The following is a 12924-nucleotide window of genomic DNA, read 5'->3' as shown; positions in this document are numbered from 1 at the left end:
TCTTCGTCACTCGAATCATTCAAAGTCATCTCTTTTCAACTATCTGAATGGGTTTACTTTAAAAAGATCGGTTCTTAAACTAAAAACTGAAATTTAGGTTGGACCCAAAACTAAAAATCTAACAACACATAATTCTTCGTCGCATTTAATTCTTCATTCACATATAATTTGAACGTACGTATATTTTTGAGTGTGTCCTTAAGTGAATATAACATATAATACATTTTGAGACTTATTTATCAGGTTAAACATTTTTTCTTAACAAACACAATCAACGCAGATTGACTCAGATGATGGTATAATTATACAATTCGGACGCAAAAACCATAGATGGTTTAGCTGAGACACACTACAAACCACTTTGTTGCTATGTAATATTATTACTTTACTATCGGACATGCTAATTATTCATATTTAGTGCTAGTCTCATTCTTAGTAGATTAAGATTAAAGCTAAATTCTCTATATCTATATAAAATATTCGAGGGAAGTGGGTATCTAGATACAGGAGGCCGAAAAAATGAAGTAAAATTAGACTTTAGCAAACAGAAATGTTTTATAAAACAATCAGAAAGAAAGAAAGTCTTAGCTTATCCTGAACAACCCATAAACCGATCAAATTTGGCAGTCTTCACTGTTTTCTGAAGCATCCTTCATAGAGAGCCAGTCATCTATCTATAAGTTAGGAAAGAATATACCAAAAACTATAGTCTTGACAAATATTGTCAATATAAAACTTTTTTATGGACCAATAAGCAGATTCGTTCCTTGAAAGATCTAAGAACTTACTTCATTGGAGATTATTGAATTAGGTAGACTTAAGAATATTATATAAATATTCTTGAGAGGTCCCCTATAGTGCTTAAGAGCTCTTGAGATAACACTAAAAGCAAGTAGCACGAGAATCAAGTAGGTATACATACATCTCAGAAAGAACATTTTGGAGTTAGTACGAACATACGACTATAGGGAAAGGGTGAAAGATATCGTGTTTATCGTCAATACTAGACAAATTAAAGGATCCATATGAATATAAGTAAAGAGATTTCGAGATAAATTTCGACTCAGTGGAGCATAACTTGTATATCCTCATGGATTAGATGGATTAGAAACTAAGACTTCTAGCCCTACTGTAGCAGCATCTACACTCTTTATTAGTATCATTTTAAAAGGAAAGACTCATCACATTGAGTCCATTCATTTTCCATGTAATTTATAGAAATCAGTCGCATTGCTTTCTTCTGTGCTCTGCTGCTTCAAAATCATTAAAACCCGTTACAAATCAGATGTTACTTCATCTCTAATGTTGCATTTTTCGTTTCTGTTTTTCTCTCATAAACTTTGTACAAGGAGAAGATTGTACTGGATCTGCATACGGGTAAAACGCATGTCATTATTGATAGCGATGTGGAGACAACACCCACTGACACCGCAACCACCTCAATGGCTGGTCAGAACCGGGGAGGAGCAGATTTACTGAATAAACTACCGCTTTTGAAATTCTCACCACCGACGCCGACAACAAGCGGTCTCCAAGCGACTAATAGCGAAACGAATGCTGGTGTAGTGGCTTTGAAGCCACCAGCGATTGTCATCGATGTGGAACCGCCGACACCGGAGGAGAAAACACCACGACCACGTGATCTAATCATACCAACATTGACGGTGGAACATCCGAGTCCAACGCGAAATCGTCATCCGATGATCATATTCCCGGGATCACCGCCACCGCAACGAGCCAGCATAGGTGAAACCAGTTTTATGTTTCCAAATAAGCAACAACAAAAAAGGTATATAAGTAGTGCACATTGCTTTTCGTTTCTTCATCTTTCGTTGTTCCTTACTGTGTTCGACATTCTATTAATCATTTATTTACTTATATATTCACACTAATTTAATGTACAGTTGATTCCTTAGCTTCATTTAGGCGAGCCATTCACAGCGTTTTAGTTCTTTCTCTCACTTATGCGAGCGCACATGTTGCAATGTACGTGTGTGTGTGTATTAGCGAATCCACCCACTAAATCACCTAGAAGTTCATAGCTTATCGTTTCTAGCCTGGAAACTAAAATAATTCTTGAGTTTCCAAATAATTTTTAATATCTCATCTTCTCTCCTGACTCTCTTCGGCAGGCTCTTAAAACAATTTGAAAAACCGAACTCGCTAGAATTTCCCTTCGTACCGCCAATGATTACCGTCACTTCCAATATGAGTGAACTGGAATCGGATACCGAGCCATTGTCACCGGCCACGAAAACCGGCAATCCAGGCGGTTTGATGCCACCAAACCCGGTTGGTATGTGCTACCTGAGTCCATTCACGATGTGCAGTCGTGCGGATCGTACCATCTCCGAAAGCAATCTCAGCTCTTCCGGCTATTCGAGCATGGCCAGCCCAGGTCCGAGTCGTTGTGGCTCTAGCAATCCATTATGTCCCGGCGAAATGGATGAGCCAGGCAGCGGTCACTCCGGTGGCGGTCTTTCCCTGCATGTAAATCTTTTGAACCGACGTAAAAACTCCGCTTTAGCCAGCTGCAAAGAGAACATTACAAATGGTAAAAGTGCGAGCACTGAAAGTGGCGCCACCGGCTGCAGTACCGATCATTTGCATAGACCACGTTCCGATTCTGAGACTTTCTCGGATGAAATCATATTGGAGTCAAATGACGAAGGCATTGGCACCGACCACGTCGACGAGCGAATGGATGATTGTCGCTTGAGCAGCAATCGCTTCAAAACTCTAGGCGCTTACATGGCCGAGCACGTGCTAATCGAGGTGGATGAACCACAACAAACGGCAAACACGAGCAGCGTCAGCAGCACGGGCGCAACCAATCAAATGGCACAGCTGCAACTGCCTTCTATTGTGATACAAATCGATGGTAACGAAAAGGGTCTGTCGCCGGTGTCGTCACGTTCGGAGAGTCCGCTGAGCGAACGCGCCAGTATGGGTCGCTTTTCACCACATTTCTATGGACGTAAGGATCAATTGCCTTTCACCGATTCAGATGGGCTCTACGACTTTCCCTCGTCCGATGGTAAAGGTGGCTCCTTTACACATCAGCGTCGCAGTAGCAGCAAAAAGCGTGAACGCAAATCATCAAAATGTTCAGCCACACAATCGCCCACAAAGCAACAACTCGACATACCGAGCAAGGAATCGTTGACGGCGACCACGACACCAAGCAGCAGCACACATACTTGCAGCAAGCATTGCCTCTCGCATCATCATCCCTGTCCAGCTTCGGCTGTTACCACACGGAAGAGTCCTAAGAGACGACTCAATAGCAGACCACCGGTGGCGAGCAGCTCCTCCTCATCGGAGAGTCTTGTGTCGCCCAAAGAGTTGGCGGCCTCACGACCGCTGCCTCGACGTAAGTTGAAGCGGATGATGAGTTCGCAAAGTAGTTTAAATTATTTTTGGAAATTACAGGTCTTAATTCTCCGAATCGTGAGAAGCGTCCACGGAAGCAGGAGAGCCTCAGCGAAGAAGAGGTGGCCGATGTAAGTATTTTTAGGAAATATATTAGAATTTACTTTTACGATGTATATATATATATTTGTATCTTTGTTTTCCAAGGCTTTGTTACGTCGTATCTCACCCAGTATTGTAAAGGAAGACACTGAAACTGTCAAACCGAAATGCAAAATAAATCGTCTGCGTGCGATCGGAAATCAAATAAGGTAATGATTTAATAAGTTTGATTAAAAATTTAAAATTTGTTCGTACTCAAATCGTCCACAACAACACTTTGATTTGTGAGAAGAAGGGCTTTTCTCGTCTATCATTCGTAGTACAAAGGAAGGTATATATAGTTTAGATCACTTAAACAAAAACTTCTTCAGTTCCGTGTCATTTAGGTTGTTTTTAGACACCAGTTCTCGTTCTTAATCTATTTATGCCCACCTTTTCAGATTTCTTTTCTCCTTTACTACCTTCTGGGTTACATAAAGCAACGGCTAGGAATTATATGTAGTTCAGACCACTGCTCTGCAAGTGAATTATGTATTTCTCGATATAGACTATTGGGCAGTTAATGCTGACGAAACCTTCTGAGTCTGGTATTCCTTCTAAAAATGGCCTAAAGATGAATCAGTATACCAATTATCGTTTCTTGGATGAATAAGCCTTAATTTCGTAACTGAGAAAAAAACAATATTTACAAGATTGAACCCTTTTCTTCGAGGCTTTTAGTTCAGACCTTACTTATATAACTGAGGTTATGTTCATTTTATCCGATCTCAGCATTGATCGATATCAACTTAGATATAACATTTATAAGTCCATGTCATATCGCCACCGATCTCCCACATATTTTACTCGAAAAACCTCAAGAAGTTTTTGCTAAATTATAATCACTTTCTTTTACTGCAGATTTTTGCGTCGCCTGAAGAAGTCTATCAAGACACGTGAGCGTTTAGCTTCACCATCGGACAGTTGTCCTGAAGAGAATACCGACGATATGGACTCACCACAGGCCACATCACCGCTGCTACAACCGGCGTCGCCCAGTAAGACCCGCATCGCGTTGTGTCGTCAAAAGCGGCTGCCTAGCGGTACCTACGGCATCACAGCGGCGGCACTCAACTCAAGCAATTGGAAGGGCATGGATCGTAGTCTCATCGGTGATGATCTGAATAGTGATTAGACAGATGTCACTAGAATGAAATCGACGAGTTGGTTGTATTTGGCACGTGCCCAAAAAGGGCGTGGCGTAAGGCTGAAATTTACGAATATTACGTAATATTTAAATGTATTTATGCATTACTATAGTGTAAAGTGTAGTTGTATAGATTGTAGCTTATCAAAAGTAATTAGAAATATTTAAGTGTAGTTGTTTAAGTTAGTTAAATATGGAATTGATTTTTCGTGAATGTAATGCAGTGGTAAGTATATAGTTAGTTATACATATATATATACATAACATATATGTTTAATTAGTAGTAAATATGCATAAGTAACTGTGCCCAGTACTCAGTACCACACTCACTCAAACACAGCTGCATATGTGAGAGTACAGTATTTACAATGCAACTCACAAGCTGTGCTGTGCGCCCTTACCGAGTATAAATAATCACGCCTAAGCCCACATGTATGTATTGTATGTACAGTTGTAACCGAAGCAATAGCATTGCAAAAGCATTCTAAAGTCACACTTGAGCCACACGAAATCCTCAAAGATGCTACATACATATGTAAATAGTTATTTATGTAAGAGTCTAGTATGATAATAAGTATTTAAGTTAAGTACTAAATTAGATATTAATAGGTGAAATGTGCTCAACAATTTGCGCTGTGTTAATTTTGTTTGATGATAAACTAACACAAAAAAAAAACAAGAAATTAGATAAAAAAAGAAAAATAGAATGCCTGGTGCCGCATGTTGTGCGGGTATAAAAAAATAAGTACGGTCTGTATTATGGATTTGTAATTAATTAAAGAAACAAAAATGTGTATTAAGAGAAAAAATATTTTACAAATTTTATTTACATACATAGATATCATTTTTGCTCTCAATATTTTTACAAATTTTCCGTCAGCGAATGGCAGTACATTATTATAATATATTTCATAAGTAACCCGTGAAGGAGCTCATTTATAATACCATAATTCCATAATTTTTCTAACTTTATCGAGTGTGTTCAATGTCAAATCATAGGGTGGCTACATAGCAGAGCACATAGCAAAGCGGTCAATATTTGAAGAAGCCTGCAAAATATATACTGGATTCTAACTATTGTCATCTAAATGTTTTGAAGACTGCCAAAACTTTTTTTTTTTATTTAAAAAGCAACAAATTTCTCAAAATCGGTTCATTTTGTACTAACTTCTTCCATCTCTACTATATCATCACATTCAATGGGTCCAAATATGATTGTTAGATGTCCCACACTTTTCCTCGATAACATGATTTTTTAAAATTGAATCGGTTTATTAAAAGCAGCAAACCGAAAACCGAAAGGATAACTCGTGCTCTACCTCTTAAGGGGTTAGGGGTAGTCGGGATTTTCAAAAAAAATTTTTTTTTTTCATTTTTGTTAATTGTAATATCTTAAAAATATTCTCCGAAAATTTCAAGTTGAAGCGATAATTACAAATAACAAAGAAAGCTCAGGCACTCCAAAATGCGTTAAATGCGTTTTTCTCAACACCATGTTTTTTGAACTGGTGGCAACAGTAACTCGAAAACCACTCAGTAGATTTTAATGAAATTTTTACAGCTTTTAGAATATTTAATCCTTGGCCGGATGGAAACTTTTTTGTTTTTCATACATTTCGATTTTTTAATACCAATTACCTGTTGATTTTTTCCCGAAAATCTCGAAAAAAATTTCCTGAAGCCGCCATTATGTTAAGGGGCTATACCAGTGTGACATTTTCAAAAAATTGATTTTTTTTATTTTTTGCTTATTCGATAGTTAATACTAAACAATGACCTACGATCTTTTTGATTTGATTGGGTTTTGATTATCAATTTGGCATTAAAAAAACTACAATTTTTAACCTAAAAAAACGATTTTTTTTAGAACTATGTCATTTTGTTAATTTTTGATATTTTTGAGAAATCATAGGTCAATGTATAGGAAATATCTTCAGCTTTAATACCGTTTTCGATTTTTTTTTTTGTTTCAGCTACTCATTCGGCTGCAATCATGTCAGCAGTTGAGGAACTTTTTTGTTTTGGTACCTCCCAAGACAGCACATAACTCCGTTATTTTTCAATATTTTTGTAAAAAAAACTCAAATATAGCTGAAAATATGCCTTATTATGTCCAAAAAACTTTGAAACATTCGATCGAGTACTTTCTTAAAAAAAAAAAATCACGAAAAACGCCTCATTTTTCATGGGTTACACTGGTATAGCCCCTTAATAAAAAAAAAATCGATCAAGCCCAGGATTATCTATTTATAATTCTAATTTTTCTCATCCGATTGATTTAGGATGAATTTCCAAGGATTGTCACCATAAGGACCTCTTTTGGAACTGGCTCAACGCCAACAGCTATAAATTTAGAAATTATAATTTTTTTTACATTTTCGTGATTTGAAGTCAAAGCATGCAATATTAATAGCAAAAAAAATTACTGAAAATTCTAATTTTTTCGTGTCTTTGACTACCCCTTAGCCCTTAAGTATAATCGGCAACCCTCACACATTATATTATAGTCTGTGGATAGCGGAACCATATTTTATAATCTCAGTCAAGAGATCTCGGTATGGTTCTGAAAAATGTGAAGAGTGCATTTAATTACCCTGTAGCTCCTGAGGGTTTGAGAGGAAACAAATTCCGGTTGAGGATGCTCCGAATTGGCGAACACATGCAGTGGTTGATTAAGGGAGCAGCGATTCCTTTTTTGGGAACTGCTTTCCTGAATGCTGCGTGTTGAGATTTTGATAGCTTACTTTTCAAGAAGCTTTCGTAATGCTCCACTATCTGTTTTTGACGCTTAATTTCTTCCTCATTAATTGAGGTCCTAGCCGCCTGATCCTTTGCTATCTTACCTAGTATAAAGACTGTCATCTGTGTTGTTTTTTGCGCTAATTCTCTTCTTTAGATACTAGTGCACTGCGGTTGCTGCACAGGGCAGCTTCGGAGGTGGAGTGACTGCTGTCAATACCAGTTTCTATGGCTAGTACATCCGATAGAACTCTAAATCGTTTCCTGACTGGAGGCGAGAAGGTTCTCTTCATATGATTTGTGATTAAATCTGTATTCCGATATGTCATAGTTTTTGTCGATGTTCCTCTAAAGTATACTTTAGTCACAAAATTATTATTTTAAATATATATTTTTAGTTTTTCATGACAACTCCATCTTTTTTTAATATTTTTTATTCATAGTTCGTATAAAATATTCCAAGCCCAAAGCAATATAAGTAGTTAAGAAAACATGACTATGCAATATAAGGAAATAAATTAATAAATCTATGCATAAGTTAAGAAAAATACGAAAATAACTAAAAAATGAAAATCTCGAAACGAAACCAAATAAATTATAAACATAAGCCAGTAGATAAGCATTAAAAAGTACTGTTAATGCAAAACTGTTGTAGTCCTAAATGTGTTAGGATTAGACATAACGTACATATATAAATATTATATACTTAAGCCTAGCACAAAGTTAAGTACAGTTTGACATTCACCTAGTTATATATTCTATTTGCAAATGTAGATATTTTAGATTACATGGAATTTGCATTCAAAAATAAGTTTAATGTAGTTAATAATGCACTTTGCAATTATACAGGGTATATACACCCATATAAAATTATGAAGCCCATCGAAGAGAAAATAAAGGCGCCGCGAATGCTTATAAGTTATTGATATTTTTTTTTTTTTTTTGAGGTTACTGAGTTGTGTTTGTTTAACAAAAAAAAAAAATAATAATAATAGTGCGGATCGTAATGAAAAGATAACACAGGCCAACACTCAATTTGAATTTATCAACTGATTCTAGTTAATTTGGCCGCGCTGAATTCAAATCTGTAATCAGTTTGTCTCTATCAGCTCTAGTCTCATGACATAGCTTTTTTATACCCTCCACTTAACTTATGACCTGACAATATAAGTCGAGGGTACAAAAAAGCTAGTTCAAAGAAATTTTTGCATTTTATTTTATTTTCATTAAATTTATTTTTATTATCAAATTTTAAAATAAATTTTAACCGAAAGTACGAAAAATATTCAGAAAAAATATTTCTTTTATTTTTATTGATATATACTAAAAAATGAATTTCATATATATAATATTTATGTAAATGTTTTTGTAATCCTGCAAACACTACAACAAATACATTAAATGAAAAAAAAAATCAGTTCATTAGCTCTCATTTCTCACACATAATGACTAGACGACTAGGCGTATACGCAACATTAAGGCAAACACAAAAAATTGAGTATGTAAGTGCAAGAAATAATTCTCTTTTCGCGTTCAGATTTTAATGTTAAGCAAATTTTTGATGATGGCTTATTGTATTGAGACTGATTTTGTAATAAAATAAAATAAATAAATTTAAAAATAAAAAATAAGCGAATGTGCAATTGGCGAATGCTAAGCAATTGCAATACAAAATTTAATGAAAAAATATAAATTAATCAATTAAATGTGAATAGTTGTGAAATGATTGCAATATTATTTTGTGGTTAATTAAATTTAAATAAAAGTGAAAAGAAAAATATTTGCGGTTAGTTGCAACAATTTATGAAATTAAAATTTAGCATATAAATAAATTAAATATATGTATATGTATGTATAATTATAAGCTGTTTAAGTATTTAAACTTTATTTGTTGTTATTTGCACACACAAGAAAAAAAAATATATATATATATATATATAAATATTGCAATAAAAAAGAAGCTGCAAGCTCGGCTGGCAATCACATATATAACTAAGTTGTTGTTGTATATTTACAACAAATACAAATGCACACTACCAAATAGCTAGCTAGGCAAATAACTAATAAATACACAAACACAGACATATACTATTCACAAAAAACAAAATTTTGCATTCAAAGGTAACATAACCTAAAATTGCTGCAACAACCACATTCATGATTCGAGTTCTTAATGTGAAGAAGAAGAAGAAATCTTTCAGTTTAAGCTAAGCTCACATGCGTAGCTGAGTACATGAGCATAATTCAATTTGCTTCTAGAAATTAAAAAAAAAAAAACATGAACAAGCAACATTAAGGGGTTATATACAGTTAGACGGCCGAAAAAAAGTGAATTTTCCAGAATTTTTTCCGAGAAAACTTTTTAATTTATTGATCCAAAAATTTATACACATATTATGGTATCTTTTAACTGTATTTTAAGACTTAGTTTTAGTAAAAATATTTATTTGAAAAAGAGCTACAGCTGATCTCCAGGAGCTCCTCTCAAAAAAGACGTTTTGCGGTGACCACTATATCTCGGAACTGGATCATCCGAAATTAAAAAACCAAACAGATTTCGTTAAAATAATGTTAAATCTAGTAATCAATCGAAGGAATAAGCAAAATAAAATTTTTTGACAAAATGGCGGTTTCTCAAAAAAAAAAAATCGATTTTTCACCGAAATTTCGGCCTTAAATTGTTTATAAAAAAAAATATTTATCGGAGAGAAAAAATCTACGATTAATTACTAAAAAATATATTTAAGAAGGTCGTGTTAAAATTTGAGACTAATCGGTCTAGCCGTTTTCGAGTAATGTTGGTCACGGACTTTGAGAACACCATTTTGAGAAAAACGCGTTTAAAGTTTGGACCTTGTACTTAAAAGCACTCTGAAACGCCTTTTCAAATTTTTCATTTGCTTGTAACTTTGAAAATATTCACCGGAACGATATGAAATTTTCTGTGTGTATTCTTAAATATATGTACATTAAGAAAATGAAATAAAAAAAATCGATTTATTGAAAATTCTAACTGTATATAACCCCTTAATCCGATAAGCACACAGCCTTTAGAATAAAGCGAAATTTCGCTTAATTTATTTTGATTCGATGAATTTTTAAACATTGCTATTGTTGTAGTAAATATATATTTCAATAAATTTTTTAACAACTTTCGTGCAAAAACACATTAAACACCTACACATACATATGTACATACACAAATTGTACTATATACTAAATGTGCGTGTGTATTATATGTAACTATTAGATAAAAAAAATTCTGTGATAAAAGTTTCAAAATACGATCCTTGCAGAAAATTAAACGGGTATTAATAACAAAAAAATAAAAATAAAAATAAACCAGCAACAACACTTTACACAACATTTTATGCTTCTACATAATCTATACGAGTACACTAAATGAGCAAGTCTAAAGGCATCCTATAGTGAAAGTAACAAACAGAACAAAAATAACAGGAAAAACTAAAATAATTTAAACAACTTGTTGAAATAGCTCAAAACATCAGTAGAGGCGAATGACATACAGTTGCTAGAAAAAGAAATGGGACAGAGCGATAGCAAATATTTATTTTAATTGCAGAAATATAATAAATAGTTATGGAAGGAAGATTTATGAAAGATGCAATGCAATACACTCATCAGGACATTTTATTTTTATCATCAAAAATTTTTCAAAAAATAGAACTAACCTAACTGAAACTAGAAGTTTTAGGTTAGCTTAGGTTTTATGGCCCCCTGTGCCCCAAAAGGAAACCCACTTAGACTATGAAAGATAGAACCTTGTGAAGCCAGAATCACATCCCTTGGTTATTAAGGCTCGACGAAGCGCCCTGAACCTACTACTGCAAAGATTTTTTAAGGCTCAAAGACCAATTCTGAGAATTATGACGAATGTAAATATTCAGATTTCTTATTTTTTTCTAAACAATTATTTAATTTTTTAGTGTATCAAAGCTTCATTCAGTAATAAACACTTTCAAGTTAAGCTCAACCAAAGAGCTTTCATAGAGCTTTTCTTTAGGGATGTTTTTGTGAAAGTTTGTACAGCTCTCAGTCACTACTTTGGAGGAATATAGTTAAAATGCGTGCTTTTTGAAAGTGGATAAAACTATTAAAGATATTTTAAAATATGTTTCTTAAAGAGGAAAGTCCATTCATCGTCCAAAAATCGATTTTTTTTTTTTTTGATAAACAGAAAACATGAAGAGCGGAAAAACAAATTTTCGAATATTCACGAAGTTATAGGTTGTGTTATGGAACGGACTTTGTATTCTAAAGAGCGCGTAAATCTAAAGGCGATTATTTCGAAACTACATTTTTGAAATTTATTGACCGATTTCTCTGAAATATGGTGAGGCTTCTCTCTACATTACGATCGGAAGGTTAAACCTAAAATTTCAGAAATTTTGCGTTTAATAAACATAAAATACCGTTTTGTGGTCAAAATTAGCCCTTCTAGTCTTGTTATATATTAAATTTGTATCCTTTTATTTTAATTTTATATGTTTATGCTTTCCGTTAATATGTCCTAAAAAACAGTTCAATTTTTTTTTGTTTCATAAGAATGGTTGATGAGTGATAAATAGAACAGTTTGGGAACTCGTGTCGTAGGCAGCAGACAAATAACTATATTAATCCTTTAATCTAGTGTTAAAGTTTAAAAACAATAAAATTTTTTTTTAAACGACTTTAAAAATTTGTTTAAGAAATTACCAATTTTCAGGCTTTTACATGGACTTCCCCACTTTAGAAGTAATTGATGATGTATTTGATATATTTCATGATTATTGACGGTTTTTCTTTCGGATAAGATTTTCAGCAACTTCATGTTTTTTTTTCAAAACCGATATCGTGTCCCATTTCTCTCACAAGCGACCGTATGCCGATAGAGAAAGCACTACATACTACTGCATACCTGCATACATACATACATACAAATCTATGAATGTATGAAATAAGTTCACTGCAATTTCAAAAGTGGTATCTTAAATAGTGAAACAAAACTAACTAAGCTAAATATATAAAATTAAACTAAAATTATATATTTACAAACAAACAAACAAACAAAATATACTATATACCATATATATAGCTAAAAAAAAATCGAGTACCCGTTCTACTAATTGTGACAAATGAAGGCGAAACTAAAGTGAAAATTATAGAGCAATATTTATTTTCAAAGCAAAAACGAAAACAAAAACAAAAAAACCAAAAGATGTGAAAAAAACCCGTTCGTGTCTAACTGTTAATACGAAAATATTATTATTATAAATGATATACATATATATTTGGGGTAGAGGACCTAGAAAGAACAGATCGCACATCCTCCACAAAAAAACCCAAAAATATACAACACTTTCACCTAAAATAAGAGTTTAGTCATAATTGCAGAGCATAGAAGAGAGCAAAGAAATATTGAAATAATTTTTAAGCAGCGAACGAATTGTACTAAAGTCTCATTTTACCGTTAGGCATTACACACAAGCACAGTGTTGTCTGCAGAAAATGCAATAAAAGTTGGT

The 12924-nt window shown here is 33.7% G+C and overlaps 1 protein-coding gene across 6 annotated transcripts in view; it reads left to right on the top strand.

Annotated features, from left to right (window-relative positions):
• LOC105208961 (uncharacterized) overlaps positions 1-12551 on the top strand; it is a 188257-nt gene extending 175706 nt beyond the window's left edge. For 4 of the 6 annotated variants that reach the window (XM_054230681.1, XM_054230680.1, XM_054230677.1 and 1 more), the window contains 5 exons: positions 1350-1789; positions 2133-3373; positions 3433-3503; positions 3580-3683; positions 4375-12551. In XM_054230681.1, the coding sequence (XP_054086656.1) occupies positions 1350-1789; positions 2133-3373; positions 3433-3503; positions 3580-3683; positions 4375-4648 (2130 nt within the window). In that variant the 3' untranslated portion in view covers positions 4649-12551. The remainder of the gene's footprint in view (positions 1-1349; positions 1790-2132; positions 3374-3432; positions 3504-3579; positions 3684-4374) is intronic. The other 2 variants (XM_054230679.1, XM_054230678.1) reach the window with 2 other exon arrangements.
• Positions 12552-12924: the final 373 nt, after the last annotated feature.

Source organism: Zeugodacus cucurbitae, chromosome 5 (assembly GCF_028554725.1).
Source record: "Zeugodacus cucurbitae isolate PBARC_wt_2022May chromosome 5, idZeuCucr1.2, whole genome shotgun sequence".
NCBI classification, from domain to species: Eukaryota; Metazoa; Arthropoda; class Insecta; order Diptera; family Tephritidae; genus Zeugodacus; species Zeugodacus cucurbitae.
This window is presented reverse-complemented; position numbering and strand designations above follow the sequence as displayed.